The sequence below is a fragment of the Thalassophryne amazonica genome, chromosome 10 (assembly GCF_902500255.1).
Source record: "Thalassophryne amazonica chromosome 10, fThaAma1.1, whole genome shotgun sequence".
Classification (NCBI taxonomy): domain Eukaryota; kingdom Metazoa; phylum Chordata; class Actinopteri; order Batrachoidiformes; family Batrachoididae; genus Thalassophryne; species Thalassophryne amazonica.
This window is the reverse complement of record NC_047112.1, coordinates 86,137,562-86,164,527: the sequence shown is the minus strand read 5'-3', so window position 1 is coordinate 86,164,527 and position 26,966 is coordinate 86,137,562. Positions and strand designations below refer to the sequence as shown.

General features: G+C 43.5%; 1 protein-coding gene across 1 annotated transcript in view; it reads right to left on the bottom strand.

The window, feature by feature from the left end:
• Window positions 1–26,966, bottom strand: part of LOC117519121 (dynamin-3-like) — a 76,784-nt gene that overhangs the window by 25,994 nt on the left and 23,824 nt on the right. The window contains exons 6-14 of the mRNA XM_034180419.1: window positions 26,636–26,796; window positions 26,414–26,556; window positions 24,791–24,926; window positions 21,659–21,726; window positions 21,428–21,566; window positions 17,311–17,397; window positions 17,147–17,217; window positions 13,427–13,487; window positions 6,644–6,757 (exon numbers count right to left, since the gene is read on the bottom strand). Coding sequence (XP_034036310.1) covers window positions 6,644–6,757; window positions 13,427–13,487; window positions 17,147–17,217; window positions 17,311–17,397; window positions 21,428–21,566; window positions 21,659–21,726; window positions 24,791–24,926; window positions 26,414–26,556; window positions 26,636–26,796 — 980 coding nt within the window. The remainder of the gene's footprint in view (window positions 1–6,643; window positions 6,758–13,426; window positions 13,488–17,146; window positions 17,218–17,310; window positions 17,398–21,427; window positions 21,567–21,658; window positions 21,727–24,790; window positions 24,927–26,413; window positions 26,557–26,635; window positions 26,797–26,966) is intronic.

Sequence of the window (26,966 nt, the reverse complement as noted above, 5' to 3'; positions counted from 1 at the left end):
TAAGTTCTTAGTTTAACGCATTTTAAGTCAAAATACGTCTGTCTAATTGAGGCCTGCTTTGAGTGACTACGGCTGAGCCGAATTCCATCTCTCACAGTGTGTTGGTAGCACAGTGTCCACTCGATGCAGCCACTAGTTGTTGTCTTGTTGCTTTAGAGTATTTAATTAGAAACACCTGGAAGAATATGGTTTGTTGCACGTTGAAACATCCTAACAGATCTTCTAAGATGTCTCTGCTACAATATTCACGCTGAGTAAAACTCTCGTAATTAATGTTTTATGGTAACGGCATTAGCACTTTTAATAGCTATCAGTAGCTAGATCCTTTTAAGTGCTTTTAATGTACGATTACTGAAGAAATAAGCAGCTCATAACTTTTGAAGTCCACACAAAACAAAAGTGTTAGCAGCAAGCCACGCATTCCCGAAAAATATGATTGAATAAACACCCAAATCAAGGCTAGCCTGTTAGCTTAGGTGGCTTGGACTCAAAGAGAGGGGCATGTTCAGGCTTCTTTCATCACACACTAAGAAACCCACACACCACCCCTTTATGCATTAATGAGTTCATCATGAAGCCACCAGAATCAGTGCTGCTGCTGCTGCCAACATGGTGACGCCCAGACATGGGTTTCTTATTTATTGTTCCCAGTCTTTGTAGAAAAACTAAAGGTGATGTCATGCTGGCTTTGTCCAGTATATATACCGTGTATGGTTGGAACAAAGGCACCACTTTCATGTTGGCTTATAAATAATAGAAAAAATATATAATATATAATAAAGCCAGCACTTAAGTGAGAAACCTTGCAGTTCCTTTGACTGGCCGCTTGACCCCACAGACCCCCCCTCTTAGAAGGGCCAACTTTAAAGGAAAAATAAAGCTGTTCACAGCCCAGTACAAAACACAAAACAAAACAAAACAATTTTGGTCTCTATAGCTAGTTTCCCCATTCATGGCAATGGTACAGATTAAAAATAACTCATCTTGTCCAGAGGCCTGCTAACAGACACGGCGAGCAGAGGATGCTACCTGCTATGGACCAACTGTGTTTATCCTTTATGTGGATTTAAATGATTTGTACTAATGGACCAGCTCAGAAGTCTGTCCTCCAGCATTTCTGTCCAGTGAAATCTATTTGTATGTTAGCTCCATTAGCACTGTGAAAACGTATCAATTAATTGTGATATTAGCTCCAATCCACGGTTACTAAAGCAGTAAGTCAGTCATAATTTTTAATGCCTGCACACAAGCCACTTACTATGAAAACCACAACCCAGTTCACATATTCAGAACCCTGCTACCAGAGGCAGCTAGCAGAGGCTGTGGATCAACCATGTTTGTCCTTTATGAGAATTTTATGACATGGTTTGCTGCATTATTAATTGTACTAACAGGCCGCTAAGAAGTCTGTACTCCAGTATTTTTGTAGTGTAAATTTTCATATTATTTTATTTGTATGTTAGCACCATTAGCACTACTTAACAGGTATCAAGAGCTTGGTGATGTTAGCGCTACTGTTGTTGCAGGGTTAATGAGACAATAAGCCAGTCATAATTTTAAATATCCACACCTAACCATCCATTATAAAAACTACTGCCCAGTCTGCAAATAATACGTATTAATAAAACACCCGAGCAAAGGTTAGCCTTTTAGCTTTAGCTTGTTTGCTAAACCTTGACATGGGGATTATGTTCTGGCTTTATTTGTCCCGCCCAGTTCACATCGGTGTTGCCTACGCTCCACCACTTTGCCCATTTATGGGTTGTCAGGGAGTTAGGCGGAATTAAGCGCTGCCACGATCGTGACTCCCAAAGCCGAACTGTTTGAGCTTTAAACCTGCTCTTCAGAAAACCTATGGGTGACATCATGTGATGTTTGAACATGAAATATATACAGTCTGTTAGTGGAGCTCACATGAGATGATGTGTCTCCCTGTCACAGTGATTCGCATGAACATCCCGCTAAGTAGAGAGAGAGAAACAAAGACAGAGAGAGAGAGCAAGCGAGGCGGGGGTTGGTTTAAGATGGCAGGAGCCTCTGGTCTGTCATCACTGCAGGGACGTATGTATGAATGACAGGGAACAGTTGGAGGAGTGCAGCGACAGACAGCACGCAGGCAGGGAACAGGGAACTGAAGGGGTAAGGGAGGGAAGGAGAGTCGGACAAAAAAAAGGAAAAAAATAGCGCGCGAGTGAGGCTGGGTCCACATGTGAAAGTCATTACTCGGACGCGAGCTCTAACACAACATTTCTCTTAAAGTGAAGCCCATCCCCTTCTCCTCTCTTCCCCAACTTGCCCCAACTTTCTAACCTTTCACAAGGGGGCTTCCAGAAAGCAGCTTTGCCTAAACTTACAGCCACGGGGGCCAAGAAGTTGACGAAAAGTAAAGCAAATGCATAAGGAGAAAGGGCCATGCTAAAAATAATAAAAAGAAAACGCTTTATGTTGATGTGTGGGTGTGCATGCACATCTGTGTATCTGTGCTGGTGGTGCATTATGGTCTTCTCTCTCAGTGCTCCCTTGAATCCTACAACTCTTTTCCTTCAACCTGCACCCCCCCAACAACCTTTTTTTTAAACCAAAGGGGCCCACTTCCTGTAACAGAGGCTGAAAAAAAATGACAGAATGGGATTGGTGCTCATACGGGAACATCTGGGATCGCTTTAGTGAGAGGGGGAGGAGACTGATGAGAGTATATGGTGCTCTGATGGGGTAGAAACAGAAAGTAGCGATGAGGAAGAGGAGGGATAGATGTGGATAGAAGGATTGAGGGAGGCGAATTTTGTAGAAGAGGAAGGGGATGAAGAACGTAGCAGAGGAGAGCAGGTAGAAGAAACGGGGGGAAACTGCAGACCGCTCCAAAGTTGATTCCCAACGGGTCCCATCAACCCATATATGGCTGCTGAGTTCCTCCCTAACTCCGTCTCCTTCTCTCACTCCCCTTATTTCCATATGCCTTCCCAGAGTGAGCAGGCAGATCCCTAGCTGAATGCGGGAATGTGCCACGTCAAGACTGGATACTACGCCGGGACACAGCCCTCGGTGCACCCGGCTCACCATACACAGACATCTCCGGAGGAGGGGCTGCCGTAGGAATGAAAACCTGGTGTGCGAGACCCTTCACCCTGCGGTGCATGACTGAGACACCACGAGAAAGAAGAGACTGGACAGTGGGAACCTTCTGCCGACTATGCCGCGCTATGGGCCGGACAGCTAGCGCACATCTGGAGTGGTAAAAAAGCAAGGCCGATGAGATGTGACAAAGGGTCCTGCTCCGTCATCCCAGTGTTCAGACTACCTGTTCAGGATCTTACTGGTGTACAGTAGTCTGCACATTGGTTAGACTGTGCAAGGAAGCGCTTCGGCATCGACAGCAATAATAAATATGTGCACACGACTCAGGACAAACTGCATGTACTTTATGATGCGTGGAATGAAACGTCATATATTCACTCCAGCTTCTTACTTGCATGCATACGCCTTCAGACGCACATAAAGTTTCACCAACTTTCAATTCTGTCATCAGCTGTCAATTAAGACAAACACTAGGACGTTAATCTAGTTGTCTTTGTGAATGTTTCATGACACATATGCACAATCTGTGCATCCATGCAGGGGCACTTAAAGCTAACCAACGGTCCATTAAAACACACCTGAAATTATAAGGCTATTGCACACGTCACATTTTGAGGTTTGACTTTGTGCATCTGATTGATGTCACTGCAACACGACAAGCTAATCCTGTGCGTCCGCAGACGTCGTTTTGCTTGTTTGTGTGTGGCATTAGGAAAATCTGCAGATCAGAGCTGCTGCGTCTGGGCTTCCTATAGTCGAATGATTTGCAGACATAGCACAGGCCTCACACACACACACACACATGCATGCACGCACGCTCGCATTGAGAAGAGTGTGTAGATTAAGTGTATGAGCAGCAGATGTCTGCTTTTCTTCAAGCTGGACAGTGGAGACACTGGATGAAGGAATGCATGTCTGTTAAGTGTGTTAAAAAGATTACGTTGTGTGAGTTATTAGCTGCCCTCTCTACGGCGAGTCAGCAGACAGAAATGAAATGCAACGGCCTCGTAGAGAAAACTGGACACTAGGTAAGTAACAGACAGAGGGATGGAGAAGGGAGGTTGGAAGGAGAGTCAATGGCGGTGAGAGAGGGAAGAGGGGTATAGGTCTGTGGAGGAGGTGAAACGAGAGAGGTGGGGGAGGAAAAAAAGGGGAGTTTAGGGGGGAGGGGGAGTCCGGCGGTGTAGGAACAGCCATGTGGGATTTCTCCGGGCAGATCTTGGAAGGTGGTGTTTGGACAAAGCTTCAGATTTTCCAGCCAGGAATGTGCAGCGTCCCAGGGAGACTGCCAACCGCAGAGACAGAGAGAGAGGAGAGAGAGAGGGAGTGAGAGGAGGAGAGAGAGGAGGAGAGAGAGAGAGAGAGAGAGAGAGAGAGAATAGGGAGAAAAAGCAACAGAGGTAAAGAAGAAAAAATATAAGGGGGGGGGGGCGCAGTTGAAGAAAAAGAAATGTCTGGACGTAGCGTGGGCGGGCAGAGTGAGCGCGCGAAGAAGAGAAAGAAGCAGAAGTTTGGCTTCAGTTTCTCGGCTTGTGTGACTGTGTGCACATGTACGCATGCACGCACGCCAGCACACACACGCGCACGCACACATGTTGCACACCCAGATACTTTTGGGGAAAAGCAGCAGATCTGATCTGCTGCCACAGTTTAGATGACAAACAACACTCTTCAGGCCTTGGAAACACATGGAGGTGATAAACCTTCCAGCACAGTAACATCTTCACATTAAACACAAAAAAACACTTTTGTAACTTTTTTTTTTTTTGGGACTGATGCGTACAGTCCATCTCTGTTAGTGAAATTTCTGGCGTGATGCCGACACCGACTCCGGCAATAGATGAGCTCTGTCTGTGCGCGTGCACAGGCCGAAACAGTGAATCCGATGACAGCAATAGGAAGCCTGTATCGGCGTGTGTACAACGTGCACGCCTGAGGCTGTGTCTGGGAACACTGTGTGGAAGTGATCCCGTGTTTATCTGAAAAGTGGCTGAGCGTCCGTCTGAGCGGCTGTATATTTTTCTCCAGTATTTGCACGCCAGGTTGTTTACATCAGACTCAGCGTGTGTACTGTATACTGTATATACAATTCCGTGCAGTGTGTGCGATTGTGTGTGCACGTGCATGCGGGTGTGTGTTAGTTTGGCTTGGGGCAGCTCCAGCTGTGTCACAGTGAGCTGTTCCAAATGCCTGAACTCCCAGAAGAGGAAGAAAAGGGGAGTAAAGGGAAGAGTGAGCGGGAGAGGGGGAGGAATGGGGGAATAAGAGGAATGAATTGGGGAAATGGATGGGGCTTAGTTACAGTTCCAGGTGGCAGGAAGAAAAAAAAAGTAGATGAAAATGGCTTGCTGGACAATCAAACAGGGATAAAGTTCTGCATGTAATGTCACAAGTGGAAATCTCAAAGTGGACGGAAGTCTGGGAGTGAACATCTCCACCAAGGCCATGTAGACCTTAACAGGTCTACTGGATCCAAAATACGTTGCAGATCAAATTCAAAATAAAATCCCTAATTTTCCCAGACATTGTCCATCTGCTCACCAAAGTACATCAACATCCTCTCACAACTATTTGAGTTAAATGTTGCTACGTGACATCAGTTCCAGAATATATTACAAATCACCTCCAAAATGGAATCACCTATTCCCCCAGAACATAATCTTATCTGCTCACCAAATGTCACTGAAATCCATTTTTGAGTTAAACTGTGACAACATCTCACACTAGGCATTATTTCAACATTAGGATGATGTAACAACCTTGTGTGGAATTAAGAACGGGGCCGGCATTCCAATTCACAACTGGTACATTATAGGTACACTTCCAGTACCTCCTCGGTGACGGGAACTACACACTGTGAGCTCGGTTACAAATGTTCGACAATATAAAAACCTCTACTTCAACCACATTTGTCAAACTGTTGAAGAATACAAGCTTGATCTGAAATGTGTGTATCCGTTTCAACAGAGTGCAGGGTTTCAAGTCAAGATCTTCTTTGTCCTTTCTTTTTGCAAACCAAGCATGGTTTGATCCAATAAGGGTGAAACAGAACCCAACTACATGGTGTTAAAAAAAAACAAATCTCTCTTTTGTTTTACTAACGGCTGTTTTCCAAGAAGAAAAGCGGATTTGTAGAATTGAGTAATAACTTCAACCGATCGGGGCTGTTGCTCGTGCGTGGGCTGCGAGACGCGCCTGTTAACGGCACAGAGAGACTGTTGTGGTGTGTCTGCCTGTCTACACTTGCTGTGCAGACCTTCTGCTCCTGTACAGCAGGCACAGACAGGCAGACAGATGGCAGCCCCCCTGACGTCAACGCGGAACGCCACAACCACAGCGGCAACCTCAGCAACTTAACTGAAACTGTGCTAATTGAATCAACACAGCCACCGGGTACTGACATGTTTGTGTACATACACTGTGTGGCAATAAATGTCTGATGACTCTCAACGTGCACTGGTGTTTTTTTGGCTTCGTTGTTATTTAGTCCAAGCTTTGTGTGATCTGTTTTTTTAGAAGATGATAAGAAAAAGGAAGCAGGACGGATGAATAACTGTGAAAGTGTCACCTGATCATCCTTGAACCAAGACAGGTTCTCTGCAGTCAGGGCGAACCAGTACTCCTTGGTTCCACCTTTCATGATGCCAAGGTTGTTGATGGTCAGCCAACCCTTACGGATCACCTGGGAGAGGACGTGTTTGTTACCATCACCACATAAAAGGTTGTAATGCTTTTTTTAAAGTGTGTTTACAGGTGAGATGATGAGAAATAAGCAGGCGACACACTTCTTAGACTGTGCAGCCATTTTTAAAGAGCAACAGTGACTATAAGAAGACAAAAACAGTATTATATATGAAGGGATACACAGTATATAAAAAACAAACAGCAATCAATCAATATTTGGTGATAAAATTAAGTTTTTCAACACGACAGGCAAGATCACAGCATGAGGAAGATGTAGGAATGACAAGGCATTAAGAAAATGGCATATAGAGAAAAAATGAACAAATCAGGAGCGAAAGCAGCGCTCGAATACACGAGGCTCTGCTTTTAATGACATGGACATCGGCAGCATCAGTGCTGTGTAACGTAATGACAGCAGGCTGTGTAAAAAAAACAAATCTTACTATTAGAGTGGAGGGAGAATCCAAAACCTGGAGACAAACACCAGGTCGAGGAAATGAAGGAGTTACTTATCAATCTATATGCTGGAACAATGTGAATATTGATCATCAACTGTGACAGCTGGCCGTGAATGTAAAGGAACTTTCTGTTTTCAAATCATACCTGAATTGTGGTTTTACAGCTTTCACGTACAGTACTGTGCAAAAGTTCATCCCAGAGTTAGAATAAAAGTAGTGTTTCATGCCCCTCACACACCCCCTTTTTTTTAGTGGCATGTCAACACAAAATCAGTTACAACAAAAGTGAATATGGGAGCTATATTTTTTATTCCATAATAATAATAATAACAGCAATCAGAGATTTCTGACATCCACGAATCCGGATCCGGATCAACTCCAAAACTCAGTGGAGTCTTCCATGCCCTAATGTCTATCTGTGGTGGACATTTTGTGAGAATCTGGAGTAGTCTTGAGGTAATCCTTAAAAAACAATATAAAGTAACAGCTTGATCCAGAGCCGGTGTCGCAGACTGAACGGTCCGCCCCTAAAAAGCCTTTTCCATCTGGGCATGCGTCATTTCGGACCACAGCAGCACGTCTGAGATGGAGTCCCTTCACCCAAAGCAATTTCACCCGATGAAATTCCATGATGCTTTGAATTGACTGACACGCAATGAACGCATCAGCTAGCAGCTCGTTTAGCTGCGGCGCTTCCGCCGCGTTTTATGATGAAATAATGCTGAATTTATGTGGAAATGATTGTTGTAGAAAACCTTCAGATATCTGTCGCTGAGATAGATGATGACTGGAGTGCAGCTTGAAGCAGATACGAGGTGTTAATCTGATTTTTAGGGGGACCGTTCGGTCGACGACACCAGATCACCTTCAAATTTAATGGAGTCTTCCATGGCCTAGTATATCTACCTGTGGTGAAAATTCTGTCAAAATCTGTGCAGTAGTTTTGACGTAATCCTGCTAACAGACAGACAAATAAATAAATAAGCACACTGATGATTTTATAATGTCCTTAGTGGACATAATAATATTATTAATTTCTTTGTAAGTGTATTGGCCAGTAGAATACCACCCATACACAGTTGCAAATGGTCATGCAATTGTAAAATGATTGTAAAACACAATTATTCATACAACCCCAATTCCAATGAAGTTGGGACATTGCGTAAAATGCAAATAAAAACATAATATAATGATTTGCAAATCCTCTTCAATGTATATTCAATTGAATAAACCACAAAGAAGAGATATTTCATGTTCAACTGATAAACTTTATTGTTTTTGTGCAAATATTTGCTCATTTTGAAATGATGCCTGCAACACATTTAAAAAAAGCTGGGCCATGCTATGTTTACCACTTTGTTACATCACCTTTCCTTCTAACAACACTCAATAAGCATTGGGAACTGAGGACACTAATGATTGGGTATGAAAGGAGCATCCCCAAAAGTCTCAGCCGTTCACTAGCAAAAATGGGGCACTTTGTGAACAACTGCATGAAAAAATAGTCCAACAGTTTAAGAACAATGTTTCTCAACATTCCGCTGCAAAGAATTTAGGGATTCCATCATCTAGAGCCCATAATATAATCAGAAGATTCAGAGAATCTGGAGAACTTTCTACACATAAGCGGCAAGGCCAAAAACCAACACTGAATGCCCGTGACCTTCGATCCCTCAGGCGGCACTGCATTAAAAACTGACATCATTGTGTAAAGGATCTTACCGCGTGGACTCAGGAACACTTCAGAAAACCACAGTCAGTTAACAAAGTTCGTTGCTACATCTACAAGTGCAAGTTAAAACTCTACCATGCAAAGCGAAAGCCATACATCAACAACATCCAGAAACACCGCCGCCTTCTCTGGGCCTGAGTTCATTTGAAATGGACAGATGCAAAGTGGAAAAGTGTGCTGTGGTCTGATGAGTCCACATTTCAAATTGTTTTTGGAAATCATGGATGTCGTGTCCTCCAGACAAAAGAGGAAAAAGACCATCCAGATTGTTACCAGTGCAAAGTTCAAAAGCCAGCATCTGTGATGGTATGGGGGTGTGTTAGTGCCCATGGTATGGGCAACTTACACATCTGACATGGCACCATCAATGCTGAAAGGTACATCCAGGTTTTGGAGCAACACATGCTGCCATCCAAGCAACATCTTTTTCAGGGACGTCCCTGCCTATTTCAGCAAGACAATACCAAGCCACATTCTGCACATTACAACAGTGTGGCTTCGTAGTAAAAGAGTGCTGCAGTCCAGACCTGTCACCCATTAAAAATGTGTGGCACATTATGAAGTGCAAAATACGACAACGGAGACCCCGGACTGTTGAACAACTGAAGTCGTACATCAAACAAGAATGGGAAAGAATTCCACCTACAAAGCTTCAACAATTAGTGTCCTCAGTTCCAAAATGCTTATTGAGTGTTGTTAGAAGGAAAGGTGATGTAACACAGTGGTAAACATACCACTGTCCCAGCTTTTTTGAAACGTGTTGCAGGCATCCATTTCAAAATGAGCAAATATTTGTACAAAAACAATAAAGTTTATCAGTTTGAACATTAAATATCTTGTCTTTGTGGTGTATTAAATTGAATAAAGGTTGAAGAGGATTTGCACATCATTGTATTCTATTTTTTATTTACATTTTACACAATGTCCCAACTTCATTGGAATTGGGGTTGTACTTGAAGTCAAGTTTTTCTTAAAATAGTTTTTGAAGTCCTGCAACTTATACTCTGGTGTGACTTATATACATCAGCTCAAGATCTAAAATAAATACCTTTGTAAAATAACAGCCTATTAAAGGACAGAGTTCTCACCTATTTAATGTGATTTCTGCTTCTGATCACTGCAGTGTCTCCACATCAGGTTTTTTTTAATGCACGTGTGCGTGATTTTTATTCAGTGCATTCATGTATATTCTGATTTATCAAGGTTTTTTTGAAGATTTCTTTGCCTGTGATAATGCTTAATGCATAAATTGACATCAATGTCATCTCCAACATAACAGTCACCAGCATGCACACATGGTGTGAACAGGACGGTACCGTTGGTACTACACCAGGAGTGAAAGTGGAGCAACAAATAAGGCGGCTCCACAGTTTTTGGTTTTTCTTAACATGTTCCATGCTCCACTGTGGGCTAAAATCGTCCCTTTCTGCTCCGCGCTCACAGTCTCACGTGCACTGATGTACACACCCTCACTCAGCAGAATGTAGCGTCTGAGTCCAAAAACAAAGTTCTCATCTTCTTGAAGATACTCCATGTGGTTGGTTGCCTGCAAAGGTGTTACAGTTACATCACAGCATCGCTCTGTCTGAAATCCTTTGAGATTTTCAAATTAAAAGACGCTGCTGTACAGGAGGGGAAAAAATATTCACGGATGCAGAGCCTTTAAGGTACAGGGAGGCGCTGTGGAGGGTTAAAAAGCCGTGGGTTGCCGACCCCAGCTCCAGGTGTTCCAGCTTCTTCCCACTTCCAGAGACATGCAGATTAGATTAAATGAAAACTCTAAATTGACTGTAGGTGTGATTGAGATTTTAATGGCTCTACAATAGACTGGCGGCCTGTCCGGGATATACCCCGACTGCTGGGACAGGCTCCAACCCTGTGACCTGTAGCAGGTCCAGAGACGGAACTAATGAATCTTTCTTCTCACTGGCAGTCCATATGTGCTTACCCCTCAAGCGACCTTGCTATTTTAGTGACTAATATGACCAAGTGGGGTTATTTATGACCCCATTGACTTTATATTGGAATACTTTTATATAAGTGACTGTTTTAGGGTTCTTCATATTTATTTCACTCTATCATCCTTTTCATCCTCACTCTGGGCATCAAGAATCAGTCTCAATGATTGTGCAGCTGTAAATCTGGCTTTTCTAGGTCTGTTGGCCGTGCTTCCCTGCAAAACAGTAAAATATAATGATTAGAGTTGGCAAATTACAATACCATCTGAAGCTATAATGTTGAAAATCTCATAAATCTTTCCAGGGTCATAAGTGACCCCACACAAGTTTGGATTATACTTGCTATACAGATCGGCCGAGCCTTGCAAAATTCTATGAATAAATGTAGGACAAATAGATTGACAACTTCATGGTAGGAAACTTGTTTCTGAATAAAAAGAGAAAAATGCCCGGGCTCGTAAATGACCCCACTCGATCGCTTGAGGGTTAAAATTTCCAGCTTTACACATCTCTACATCAGCAACTATACAGTATATTATACAAAAACATAAGAACTGTGGGAGGACACGCACAAAATTTTTTACAAAACTTTGTTCTAAAGACCCAGTAAAACTCCAGGACCATAACTAATGAACTGATGAAGGAGTTGGAGGCATCAGAGAGCAATGTAACAACATAATTTTTAAGCACACACTTCATCACCTGTGTTTATACTTAAATCCACACAATGGAGTTAATTTTTAAGAGGGCTTCATCACACTGAAATATGTTGAAGATCAGGTCTGGAGGAGATATGCCTTTACAGCCCGGTCACCAACACAAGACAAAATATTCTCCTGTCTGCTGTCTTTCAGGCTGTGGCCCACCTCAGCATCACTGCATCCCAGTGGGGGTGACCCCATAGCAGTACACCAGTCTTCACCCTTACATGGTTTTGAAATAGCTGAATGTTTTCACAGTGAGTGGCATGCCAATCCTGAAAGCAGTCCAAAAGAGCGATAACAATGGAAGTAGAGAAGCTTGAATCTTCGACTGTTCAAATTGCAGAAGCTTCCTCAGCTAAAATTCTTGCTCTGGTAGTATGACTTCTGTCTTGACTCTTGTAGAGAAGAACAAACAGAAGCCACGGACACTACATAGGTGAGACTAAGCAACCTTTACACAAAAGGCTATACCAGCACCGCAGAGAGGGCGCCAGTGGACCTCAGTCTACAGTTCATCTCCACCTTAAAGACACTAATCACACGTTTGAGGACAAGGAAGTTAAAATCTTAGCCAGAGAGAAGAAATGGTTTGAGAGAGGGGTCAAGGAGGCATTCTATGTGAAACAGTTGAAACCCAGCCTTAACCGGGAAGGGGGTCTGAGACACGCTTTTTCCCCTGTTTACAATGGGGAATTCAGGTCAAAGCAGTTTCAGTCTTTTGTTCATGGTAATGAGTCATTCACGTCATCAGGAGAGTCGTCAAGGGAGCCATCAGGAGAGGCGTCCGTCCCATCATTAGGAGGGACAGCTGCCCTGTCATTAGGAGGGTGCTAACTAGAGCACAATAGGTGCTAATTAGAGCTACTGTTTAGTCACTAGCCTATAGCAGTCTGCCTCTCAGTAGGAGGGGTTTGGTTAGGTTTAAAACTCCAGCTTTTGTTTATTCTTCTCTACAAGAGTCAAGACAGAAGTCAGACTACCAGAGCAAGAATTTTAGCTGAGGAAGCTTCTGCGATTTGAAGTGAAACGTACTCGTGTCAAGCAACCCAGTCCAGTCGAAGATTCAAGCTTCTCTACTATGGAAACCACCTGGACAACTGAGAGCCTACACAGAAAGATAACAATGGAAGAACAACCAAAGACAAAGAAGGAAAGGCTGAGAGATGAATGGATCGAGCAAAGGAAGACCTGCAATAAAGTGGAAGCACAAAACTGTGTTGTATGGAGAAAGTTGATCATCAATATCAGATGCACATAATAGTGGGAAAGGATGAAACATCAACAGTTGAAACAACATTAATGAAAGAAAATTAACTAAGGCAAGGCTTTTCTTTTATTAGACTGCAGTATGCGTTATTTAACTGTTTGGATATAATAAGTCACTGATGTTTATAACATGACTGTTTTTGATTAGCAGCATTTAATAAGAATGTTAATTAAAATAGCAACAAAAAAAATCTGTAAATTATCAGCCTTAATTTGGTTTCCATATGACCCTCAGTTCAGATGAAACTAACTTTATTTGCTTTAGAAAGCAGAAATTTGTTCAGGAAATGTCACAACTAACTACCCTAAATATTTGACAGTTTGAAATGCTGTTTGTTTGTACTTCACGAGTGAAGTCGATTACAAATTTAATGACAAGACACAAAATAATTGTCACGTTATTGTGAACTGAATATTTTAGTTGCACCAACATATGTTATCAATTTTCAAAAGACAGACAACTCACCTATTTTGCCACAAACATGCATAATAACACATGAGGAAATGTATTTGTTATTTTAGTCAACGGACTGCAACACAAAGTCTCACCTGATTTCTTGCTATTCTCTTTAAAGTCTTCATATTGCTCTGGCTGTAATTCTGCTGAACACTGAAAGAGTGGAAGATTACAGATTAGTATACTGAAAATGTTGACTTTTCTTATGTTAAAATATGGGGTACCACAGGGTTGTGTTTAAAGACCACTTCTATCTTCACTTGATTTGTGATTTTGTTTCAAACAAAACTCATTTTTCTAATGTTTTATTTTCTAGAATTCCATGACACTGACTAGTATCAACTGCATAGTGAGGAAGCATCAGCTGTAACATGTGGCAGATATCTCTAGGAATGATCCGGCACACATGCCTCAGTGTTGAGGACCCCAGAGGCCAAAGCAAATCACTGTTTTAAATCAAATGACACCTCTTTCCAAACATTGTAACATAGACAACAAACTACAACAGACTAAAATGGTTTTTTTTTTCCTCCCAAAATGAGACGTGTGTTCTTTATGAATTACATTGATGTTAACTTGCAGCACAGCCAGCTGTAAGAGCTCAGCTCAGACGTATGGAGTGAGATTCATGCCATTAATGTCTGAAAGGAAATGCTTTTGAGAAAAAACTACAGATTTTGTTATCTTTATTTATGTCCACAGATCAAGGATACAGTGACCAATTTCATATTTATTTACTTGAAGACTCAATAAAATGTTACTGGCATAGAAAACCTGTAAAGCCTACTTTTAGTACACAGAAAATTCACAGGAGGTATTGAGAAGGGAATCGATAACGAATCGCATCGATAAGCAGAATCGATATCGATAAAATCTTATCAATACCCATCCCTGAAGTTGAATTGATATTATTTATGCTAAAATGTGTTAGTTACACCAAAGACATTTAAAAACAGAGATCTTTAAATGTTAAAAAAAAGATGTTTAAAATATGACAAAAGGTTAAAATAGAAGAAAAGAAAGTTTTTAAAAACCTGTTTAAAATGTTTGAAAAGGGTGTAAAATGTTTGAAAGAGTAGAGAGTTCTTTAAAAACATGTTTAAAATGTTTACAAAGGCTGTAAAATGTGTAAATGCAGAGACAGTTCCTTAAAAACACACAAATAGCTTTAAAATGTGTTTACGTTGTGCAAAAGAATAAAAATAAACACACAAAGATGTTGAAATTGTGTGTGTGTGTGTGTGGGTGTGTCAGTGGGGGGAGGGGAGCGCAGCTATTCATTTGATCCCTGAGGGGGGCTCACTCTCCCACACTTTGAAAACCCATGTGCTATGGAATCGGAGGACTTACAGTTGTGCTCAAAAGTCTACATATCCTGGCAGAATTTTTTTTTTTTTTTTTTTGGCCATTTTTCAGAGTATATGAATATGACAAAAAGCTATTTATTGTCAGACAACTGTGTTTACTCTTTTTTAATCATAATGACTAGAAACTAACCAAATGACCCTGATCAAAAGTTGAAATACCCTGGTGATTTTGGTCTGATAACATGCACACAAGTCGACACAAATGGGTTTGAATGGCTACAAAAGATAACCATCCTCACCTGTGATCTGTTTGCTTGTAAGTCAGTGTCAGTGTGTGTGTGTAAAAGGTCAGTGACTTTCTGGGCTCCTGACAGACCCTTGCATCTTTCATCCAGTGCTGCACTGACATTTCTGGTTTCTGAGCCATATGGACAGCAAAAGAACTGTCAAAGAAAAGGTAATTGATCCAAGGGACTGAGAATGCCAATCACCAGTGTTCAAACTCTAAACCAAACCATGATCAGGTAGACCAACAAAAATCTCAGCAACAACCGCCATGAAAATTGTTCAGGATGCAAAGAAAAACCCACAAATAACTGCAGCTGAAATACAGGACTCTGAAAAAAGTGTGGCTATTTCAAGATGCACAATACGGAGGCACTTGAAGAAAATGGGCTGCATGGTCAAGTCACCAAAAGAAAGCCATTATTACGCAAATGCCACAAAGTATGTGTTTGTGTTATCATTCATATTGTCTGAAAAATGGTCAAAAAAAAAAATTTCTGCCAGGGTATGTAAATGTTTGAGCACAACTGTAATTTCGCATTTGCATTTGTTGCTGAGCAGCAGGAAAGTTTTCACATCAGAGAACACCATAGACATAATCCGTGCACCGTGGATGTGCTGATAGTGTTATTTTTCCTTGGCACTAGTTTATTTTATTTTTAATCTGGTGCTGTTATTTAAACTGTGCAGAAAAGTGTTTAAAGGCAAAAACACTCATTTTCATTCATTTTGAGTTTTTTGAAAACTGGACACATTATAGGTGCAGTAATTAATACGAGGTCTATTAGAAAAGTATCCAACCTTATTATTTTTTTCAAAAACCATATGGATTTGAATCACGTGTGATTACATCAGACATGCTTGAACCCTCGTGGGCATGCGAGAGTTTTTTCACGCCTGTTGGTTACGTCATTCGCCTGTGGGCAGTCTTTGAGTGAGGAGTGGCCCACACTCTCGTCGATTTTTTCATTGTTTAGGAATGGCTCAGAGACTGCTGCTTTGTTTGATCAAAATTTTTTCAAAACTGTAAGGCACAACTGAGTGGACACCATTCGATAAATTCAGCTGGTTTTCGGTAAAAATTTTAACGGCTGATGAGAGATTTTGGTCTGGTAGTGTCGCCGTAAGGACGGCCCATGGCGCCTGACGGCGATCTGCGCTTCGAGGCGGCAGCGTCTCGCCGTTTCAAGTTGAAAACTTCCACATTTCAGGCTATGTTGACCCAGGAAGTCGTCAGAGAACAGAGAACTTTCAGAAGAAGTCGGCATGAGGAGTTTATTCGGACATTCCATTGTTAACGGACATTTTGTAATGAAAGAACGTGCGGGCAGAGTCGCATGTCGGGCCGGACCCGACCACGGGGGGGTCGCGACAGGAAAAACACCTCCGTTGGAAACCTTAACGGGCAAGTTGGAACATGCCCAAGCTGTTAAACAATTTCTCAGTTACTCACTTGTTGAAAGCCATCAAAAGCCGCCTGAATTTTACAAATGGTTTTCAACACGGAGGTGTTTTTCCTGTCGCGGCGCACACAGATTCGCTGAGTCGTCACGGAAACGACTCAGCGAATTTGCGCGCACGTCTTTCATTACAAAATGTCCTTAAACAGTGGAATGTCCGCATAAAGTCCTCATGCCGGCCTCTTCTGAATCTTCTCTGTTCTCTCACGACGTCCTGGGTGAATTAAGCCTTAAATTAGGATGTTTTCAGGTCGAAACAGGCCGACGACGGTGCCTGGAAGCGCTGCGCGACGTCCCGCTCCGTGGGAAGTCCTTACACCGACAGAAACACCCCATAATCTCTCATCAGCCGTTAAACTTTTCACCGAAAACCAGCTTAATTTCTCGAATAGTGTCCACTCGGATATTCCTCACAGGTCCAGAAAAAATTTTGATAAAGCAACGCGCGCCGTCTCGAGCAGCATGTGAAACAAAGGAATTCAGCCGAGAGGGCGGGACCACATCTCACTCAAGGCCTGCTCACAGGGAATTTATGTCACCGATGTGTGAAAAAAGTCACGCATGCGCACGAGGGTTCAAGCATGATTGGTGTAATCGCACGTCATTCAAATCCATATAGTTTTTTAAAAAAATAAAAAGGTAGGATACTTTTCTGATAGACCACGTATAATACTTACTGGTTTAATTTAGTCTGTTTTAAAGCAAAAGGCATTCCACCACATGCTCATAATAAGAGGGAAACTGATGAGACGCTACTTACTTGGTGTCGACAAAGAAATCCTCATGTTTGGTGTTGATATAAGCAATCTGTGTGTTAATGAGCAACAAAACCTAAACAGACGGAAAGAAATGGAACCTCACAAACTCCAAACACTTAATGCAGAAGCTGAAAAAAATTATCTGAAAATGATCTGTGTATTTGACCTGATCTCTACATTTGGTCCAGTGTTCCCATATTTCAGTCGTAATAATTCTGTGTGTCTCAGCTTGGAGTTTGGGAAAAGAAGAAAGCTAGAGAGAAAACAAAGTAGATGTCAGTGAAGAGACTCCTGTTAGTGCAGCAGATAACTGAAACAATCCTTCAAATGGTGATGCAAGCACCAAATTTGGCAAAAATACTCCATCCATCCATCCATCCATCCATTTTCTTCCGCTTTATCTGGAGTCGGGTTGCGGGGGCAGCAGCTCAAGCAAAGCCGCCCAGACCTCCCGATCCACACACACCTCCCCCAGCTCCTCCGGGGGAACCCCAAGGCGTTCCCAAGCCAGCCGAGAGATGTAGACCCTCCAGCGTGTCCTGGGTCTTCCCCGGGGCCTCCTCCCAATGGGACATGCCCGGAACACCTCTCCAGCGAGGCGTCCAGGGGGCATCCGGAAAAGATGCCCGAGCCACCTCAACTGACTCCTTTCGACGTGGAGGAGCAGCGGCTCGACTCCGAGCTCCTCCCGAGTGACCGAGCTCCTCACCCTATCTCTAAGGGAGTGCCCAGCCACCCTGCGGAGGAAACTCATCTCGGCCGCCTGTACTCGCGATCTCGTTCTTTCGGTCATGAGCCAAATCTCATGACCATAGGTGAGGATCGGAACGTAGATCGATCGGTAAATCGAGAGCTTTGCCCCCCTACTCAGGTCTCTCTTCACCACGACGGTCCGATACAGCGACCGCATCACTGCAGATGCTGCACCGATCCGTCTATCAATCTCACGCTCCATCCATCCCTCACTCGTGAACAAGACCCCAAGATACTTAAACTCCTCCACTTGAGGCAAGGACACTCCACCGACCTGAAGAGGGCAACGCACCTTTTTCCGGTCGAGAACCATGGCCTCGGATTTGGAGGTGCTGATTTTCATCCCGGACGCTTCACACTCGGCTGCAAACCGCCCCAGTGCACGCTGAAGGTCCTGATTTGACGAAGCCAACAGAACCACATCGTCCACAAACAGCAGAGACGAGATTCTGTGGTTCCCAAACCAGACCCCCTCTACACCCTGGCTGCGCCTAGAAATTCTGTCCATAAAAATAATGAACAGAACCGGTGACAAAGGGCAGCCCTGGCGGAGGCCAACGTGCACTGGAAACAGGTTTGACTTACTACCGGCAATGCGAACCAAGCTCCTGCTGCGGTCATACAGGGACCGGATAACCCTTAGCAAAGGACCCCGGACCCCGTACTCCCGGAGCACCCCCCACAGGGTGCCCCGAGGGACATGGTCGAACGCCTTCTCCAGATCCACAAAACACATGTGGACCCGCACCATAAACAGTGCTGGTGGAGAGCTGCTTCCGCCTCCTGAGGCGTCAGACGGTTTGCCAGAATCTCTTCGAGGCCGACCGATAGTCCTCCTCCATGGCCTCCCCGAACTCCTCCCAGACCCGAGTTTTTGTCTCTGCGACCACACAGGCTGCGGCACGCTTGGCCTGCCGGTACCCGTCAGCTGCCTCCGGGGTCCCACCTACCAACAAAGATAAGTAGGACTCCTTCTTCAGCTTGATGGCATCCCTTACTTCCGGCGTCCACCACCGGGTTTGGGGATTGCTGCCGCGACAGGCACCAGAGACCGTGTGACCACAGCTACGAGTGGCCGCATCGACAATGGAGGTGGAGAACATGGTCCACTCGGACTCCATGTCTCCAACCTCCCCGGGATCTGGGAGAAGCTCTCCCGGAGGTGGGAGTTGAAGACCTCACTGACAGAGGGTTCCGGCAGTCGTTCCCAGCAGACCCTCATGATACGTTTGGGCCTGCCAGGTCTGACCGGCTTCCTCCCCTCTCAGCGGATCCAACTCACCACCAGGTGGTGATCGGTCGACAGCTCTGCCCCTCTCTTCACTCAAGTGTCCGAGACACGTGGCCGAAGGTCAGATGATACGACTACAAAGTCGATCATCGACCTCTGGCTCAGGGTGTCCTGGTGTCCTGTGCTCGAACATGGTGTTCGTGATGGACAAACTGTGACTAGCACAGAAGTCCAACAACTGAACACCACTCGGGTTCAGATCGGGGAGGCCGTGCTTCCCGATCACCCCCCTCCAGGTCTCACTGTCGCCACCCACGTGGGCGTTGAAATCACCCAGGAGAACAATGGAGTCCCCAGTCGGAGCGCTATCTAGTACTCCTCCCGGGGACTCCAAGAAGGTCGGGTACTCTGCACTGCTGCTCGGCCCGTAAGCCGAGACAACGGTGAGAGACCTGTCCCCGACCTGAAGGCGTAGGGACGCGACCCTCTCGTTCACTGGAGTGAACTCCAACACATGGCGACTGAGCTGGGGAGCAATAAGCAATGCGACACCAGCTCTCCGCCTCTCCCCGTGGGCAACGCCAGAAAAATGAAGCGTCCAGCCCCTCTCCAGGAGTTGGGTACCAGAGCCCAAGCTGTGCGTGGAGGTGAGCCCGACTACCTCTAGTCGGTATCTCTCAACCTCCCACATAAGATCAGGCTCCTTCCCCTGCAGCGAGGTGACATTCCACGTCCCAACAGCCAGGGGCTGTGAGCATGGACCGCGCCGCCGGGCCACCCGCCCTCAACCGCCACCCAATCCTCTCTGCACCCGACCCCCATGGCCCCCTCTGCAGGTGGTGAACCCACAGGAGGGCGGGCCCACTTTGCTCTTTCGGGCTGGGCAAAAATACTCTTTAGACATTACTCTTTTGAAAAAAAAAAAAAAAAGACTGGCCACTTGAATTTTTAATAAGCAGCCAGGTAGGGTTCAATTGAGGAATTACACAGGGGTCAATAGGGGTTAATAGGGTTTCAAAAAGAAACAGTTTGCACCATGTGTCATGCTTAGTTATCATGTTACAGGTAACATATGTCACATGTCATAGAATCCAATGGACGTCGACCTTGTTTGACCTTTACTTTGGAGACCAAACATTCAACACAGTCAAAACTACTCAATTTATTAATCCTATTAGCGCAAGTAATAATTTACACCACTTTTTTTTTGAATAATCAGGTCCCATCTTATCTTAGGGACCTCTTAGTACCATATCACCCCAATAGAGCGCTTCGCTCTCAGACTGCAGGCTTACTTGTAGTTCCTAGGGTTTTTAAGAGTAGAATGGGAGGCAGAGCCTTCAGCTTTCAGGCTCCTCTCCTGTGGAACCATCTCCCAATTCGGATTAGGGAGACAGACACCCTCTCTACTTTTAAGATTAATCTTAAAACTTTCCTTTTTGAAAAAGCTTATAGTTAGGGTTGGATCAGGTGACCCTGAACCATCCCTTAGTTATACTGCTACAGACTTAGACTGCTGGGGGGTTTCCCATGATGCACCCAGTGTTTCTTTTTATTCACCTCTTTTTGCTCTGTATGCACCACTCTGCTTTTAATCATTAGTGATTGATCTCTGCTCTCTTCCACAGCATGTCTTTTTTCCTGATTCTCTCCCCTCAGCCCCAACCAGTCACAGCAGAAGACTGCCCCTCCCTGAGCCTGGTTCTGCTGGAGGTTTCTTCCTGTTAAAAGGGAGTTTTTCCTTCCCACTGTCGCCAAGTGCTTGCTCATAGGGGGTCGTTTTGACCGTTGGGGTTTTTCTGTAATTATTGTATGGCTTTTGCCTTACAATATAAAGCGCCTTGGGGCAACTGTTTGTTGTGATTTGGCGCTATATGAATAAAATTGATTTGATTTGATTTTTCACCAAAATTGGAGTAACTCTAACTTCTGACCCCTGTACAAATTCAAACTGATCTTTGTCACCATTCTTGCTGTTTTTAACCCCATAACTCCATAACATTTAGTCACAGATAGTCCAAACTATACCTTTATGGAATATTTATGATCAGACAAATAATATGGTATATAGTTTTCAATATTATTGGAGCATTTTTATTTTGACCCCATGTAATTCCTCAACTGACCCCTACCTGGCTGCGTATTGAAAATTCAAGTGGCCAGTCGTTTTTTTCAAAAGCGTAATGTCTAAGGAGTATTTTTGCTAAATTTGGTGCTTGTATCACCATCTGAAGGATTCCTCTGTAAATATTCTGTTATCTGCTGCATGTGACACACTGACAGGCAGCACATCACAAACCTTTCTGATGCACTGGTTCACAGTGATGACGAGCTCCTCGTTGACCATGTCGATACATTTAAAACATGGCCCTTTGAGGTTTGCTATCTGTTTCTTAACAATGACTTCAAACGCCATGTCAGGCGTGAACAGGCCTGTCCTGCAGCAACAAGAAAAAGTGGAGGAAAAGAGGAAAAATAACAAGAAACTTATCAGGTGTTAAACTGTCTCGTGCTTAAAGCTGTGCCACACCTGATGCCGTGGATGTTTCTGATGGCGTAGCTGATCTCCTCACGCAGCTTTGGCTCATCAGTCTCAATCTGAAGAAAAATACAGGAGACCACCAGTTACACAGCGAATACTGTAAAGGTTTTAAAGTTATTCAAAGGGGAATTCTAGGATGTTTAAACCTGGGTTCTATTTTTTAGATATTTTTGGGTTCAGCTTTTCATGCCAGACGAAAACAGTGATATTGAGTCCAGACTTACACAAACCTACAATACAAGCCTGTGATGCAAGTTAAAATCTCACAGTAAACTGTTTTTTGTCAGCACTGAATAGGCAAAAATGTTATTCACATGAAGAGAATCCCCGTGGAAGTAAACAAGTGCACGTTTACTTCAGTAAATGTAAAGAATCTTTTTTAAAATTACAGATTACACCGGTAGCAGCTTCCTTTACTTTTCTTCCCGTTTGGCAACAGTTGAATGTCAATGAGGTGTTGTGTGGGCCGCTGAAGAGGAGGTACTGCTGGCCTACCACCACCAGATGGCGCCCTGCTTGGAGTGCGGGCTTCAAGCACGAGAGGGCACCGAAACTAGTGGAGTGACAGCTGTCACCTCATCAACACCAGCTGTCACTCATCTACGTCATCCTCCATAAAAGCCGGACTGCAACTCCACCTCCCCGCCGAGAAATCAGCTACCATTCAGGTAATTTTCTCTGCTGACTTAAAACATTGAGTAATAATCTGAACTTCTTTGCAGCCGTTTTCCTGTGGTGTTTTCCTTATCTGTGGGATTGGCGTTTGGTGTGATCAGCGACGGCTTCGCTTCACACCCCAACCAGATAAGTGATTAGACAGGAGCTGCACAAGTGTGTGATTGGAGGTGGAGGTGCTCCCTCCCAAAAGAACACAGACTGTGGGATTACTGAGTGTGCGAACTCACACTCATCAATACTGTTTCTGTTCTCTGCCAGCAGTACCGGGTCTGACTGCTGAAGACAGTGTCCACCTGGGGCGCAGGGCTTGGCGGTTCCGGTGTTCTTCAGATCCGTTGGTGGTGGGAGCTGTGTGGGATCCGGCTCTTCTCTCGCCAGACGTCTTCTATCTTCGAGCCTGCCCACACGTCACCTTGTGTATAATTGACATTCCACAATATTGTTATTGTCTGTACTTCGTTGTGCGATTCACAACATTACTTTTGGCTTATCCATTGTCCGTTCATTAACGCCCCCTGTTGTGGGTCCGTGTCACGACACCTTCCCAACATGAGGGGCTCATTCCTGGTGGAACCAGAAGAAGGAGCCCCCTTATCAACATCCCACTTGTATGGACTGGAAGCAGATTAAGGTAAGCAGATAACTGTATCATCCATTTATCTTGAAAAACTCCATTGATTTGGTCCCAAGTGAAAAGCTGGATTCAAAAACACATACAAATAGAGTCCAGTTTGAAAAATACCAGAGTTCCTCTTTAATGTACTAATTCATAGAGCTAAAATAAGCCATACAGTGCATCCAGGAAGTATTTACAGCACTTCACTTTTCCCACATTTTATGTTACAGCCTTGTTCCAAAATTAAATAAATTCATTTTCCCCCCTCAGAATTCTACTCACAACACCATATAATGACAACATGAAAAACATTTTTTTGAAAGTTTTGCAAATTTATTAAAAATAAAAAACTAAGAAATCACATGGACGTAAGTATTCACAACCTTTGCTCAGTACTTTGTTGATGCACCTTTGGCAGCAATTACAGCCTCAAGTCTTCTTGAATATGTTGCCACAAGCTTGCCACACCTATCTTTTTCTGCAGTTTTGCCCATTTCTCTTTGCAGCACCTCTCAAGCTCCATCAGGTTGGATGGGGAGCATCAGTGCACAGCCATTTTCAGATGTCTCTAGAGATGTTCAATCAGATTCAGGTCTGGGCTCTGGCTGGGCCTCTCAAGGACATTCAAAGAGTTGTCCTGAAGCCACTCCTTTGATATCTTGGCTGTGTGCTTAGGGTCATTGTCCTGCTGAAAGGTGGACCGTTGCCATCTGCAGGTTTTCATCCAGGATGTCTCTGTACATTGCTGCATTCATCTTTTCCTCCATCCTGACTAGTCTCCCAGTTCCTGCTGCTGAAAACATCCCCACAGCATGATGCTGCCATCTCCATGCTTCACTGTAGGGATGGTGCCTGATTTCCTCCAAACATGACGCCTGGCATTCATGCCAAAGAGTTCAAACTTTGTCTCATCAGACCAGATAATTTTGTTTCTCATGGTCTGAGAGTCCTTCAGGTGCCTTTTGGCAAACTCCAGGTGGGCTGCTATGTGCCTTTTTGCTAAGGAGTGGCTTCTGTCTGGCCACTTTACCACACAGGCCTGATTGGTGGATTGCTGCAGATTGGTTTGTCCTTCTGGAAGGATCCTCTCTCTCCACAGAGGAATGCTGGAGCTCTGACAGAGTGACCATCGGGTTCTTGGTCACCTGCTTGACTAAGGCTCTTCTCCCCCAATTGCTCAGTTTAGACAGGCGGCCAGTTCTAGAAAGAGTCCTAGTGGATTTGAACTTCTTCCATTTACGCATGATGGAGGCCACTGTGCTCATTAGGACCTTCATAGCAGCAAAAATGTTTCTGTACCCTTCCCCAGATTTGTGCCTCAAGACAATACTGTCTCAGAGGTCTACAGACAATTCCTTTGACTTCATGTTTGGTTTGTGCTCTGACATGCACTATCAACTGTGGCACCTTATATGTAGACATGTGTGTGTCTTTCCAAATCATGTCCAATCAAGTGAATTTACCCCAGGTGGACTCCAGTTAAGCTGTAGAAACATTTCAAGGATGATCAATGGAAACAGGATGCACCTGAATTCAAGTTTGAACTTCATGGCAAAGGCTGTGAATACTTATGTACATGAGATTTCATAGTTTTTTTTATTTTTAATAAATTTGCAAAAATCTCATAAAAACTTTTTCACATTGTCATTATGGGGTATTGTGTGTAGAATTATGAGGAAAGAAAAATGAATTTTATCCATTTTGGAATAAGGGTGTAACATAAAAAATGTGGAGAATGTGAAGCACTGTGAATACTTTCTGGATGCAATGTACATGTACACATAAAAAGAAAGTTATTATTTTTTATAAATAATTAAGACTCATGCCTTATCCACTTCATGTGGGAAGCGCTCATGGAAGATTCGGTTGATCTTTGCACCCGCTGATAATTTAGCAGTGCCTACTTCACCGACTGAGCCCTCAATGAGCATCTTGAAGTCACTGGCCATGTGCTGAATTAACCTGAAGGACAGGGACACACTCAGCAGGCACAGGAGGGTCATGCACACCATTAAACTACAGTTGGAACGACTAATGCAAATCATTTGTCAACTAGAGGGATACCGTTAGTCATCAACTAATCGCATATGAATTCTACTATTATTTCAAGAACAAACCCGCTAAATTACAAATGCAATAAGAGAATGTAGCATTAACCCAGTGATGTACATGGAGATGATGTTTGTGATGCTACTAAACATCATGCAAGATACCTATTCACTTACATGAAGGCTGCTGGTGAGTGTTGGACTGTGTTGCTTCGTGCTTGATGTCTGGGTGCAGGAAAGTGCGACTCTACCCTGTCTGTCCTTTTGATAATCACTAGTCAGGAGGCATTACAAATCAATCCCACAATGGAATTGCACTGTAAAAAAATTGACCAATGGTTACTTAAAAAAATTGTGTCAACAAAGTGACACATAATACAATAGATTTTAAGTTCTACAGTTTTGATTAAAAAGTCTTGAATACATTAACTAAACTTAAACAAAAAAATTAAGTACCTGTTAATAAAAGCAATAGTTGAAATGTGTTGGATTTAGTAATCGCACGCTAAGTGATGAGTTATATCGCCAAAAAATATTTAGTAAATCCTAGTCAATTTCCCTTCCTGACACAACTCCACATTGCATGGAGAAATGTAGCAGGGGTGGGGTTTGAACCAGGAACCTTCTGCACTGAAACGAAGTGCACTAACCACTAACCCACCACCCCTGCCCAGCTCATATTCTAGCACACTGTTGCTTAATTCAGTACATTTACACTACCCATTATTCTGATTAAACTTAACTTAAGGTTGGTCAGGATAATGGGTACGGCTACAAAATGACATTCAATACTATTGGACACACTTAAAGTCCTGTGATGCAAATTAAAAATTAAAATTAAACAATTATTTTAGGTACAGATAAGTAAGAACAGCAGCGTAAATGTGTAAAATTAAGCAACAATGGTCTAGAGTATGAGGCGGGCAGGGGTAGTGACCAAGTGGTTCCCGGTTCATTATTTTTTTATATGAAAATTCAGTCAGGTATATCTTATATATTATATTCCAATTCTAAGGTGGAACTATGCCAGTATACAAAGGTATATCTAAAAAGGAAGAGTAAAATAGGAGAGTAGAAAAGAGTAGAGTAGAGCCACTTAGGTGCCTGGTCTTGAGAACCAGGGATGACGATATGATGATTAGCCACAATTTTTTTTAAGTAACCATTGGTCACATTTTTTACAGTGTGTACACATTACCTTGCCTCTCTAAACCAAACACAGAAGCCATAAGCATTTAGATGTCATTTCTTTCAGAATGATTTCTCCTTAAACTGTAGGAAAATCATGCCGATTAAATTACCTGATTCGTCGACTATCACAAAAATAGTCGACTATTACAACTAGTCATCCCAACCCTACATTAAACAGACATTTTCTCACAGAATAAGTGAATGACTGACTGTAGCAGCATCTTGGTCTTGTACGTTGGCTCATCGGGATTATAATGTTTATAATCCTCAACCTCTTTGTTCAAGGACAGAAGCTGGCTTTGGAGGCGGCTACTGAAGGCTGACACAATTTTCCAGAGATGGTTTGTCAGTTGCTGCAAACAAACAATATTATTTGCAACAAGTAATGTACATATTGTTCATGTGTGTGTGTGTGTGTGTGTGTGTGTTGACCTGGTTCAGCACTCTTTGTAAATAAGGTGTGCCCATTCTTTGAGCAATGTGTCTGTAGGCCGGATGGGACAGGAAAAAATTCTTCTCAGACAGCAGAGCTGCCTTAATATCCTTTTTCCCATCAATGTCCTTCTGACTGCGGTTCACCACCCCAACATAACCTGGGCAGGAAATGATGACAGGAAGCAAAGAGCAAGTTTTCACTGTAGAGAAACCCATGGTAACAAAGGACAGGAACAATAACGGCCTCCGATTTAGGATAAATTCAAGCTGTTTGCTTGATTAAGGTTTTCCATCGATGTTGACATCCTCTCCTTGTCAGTGTGTCTTC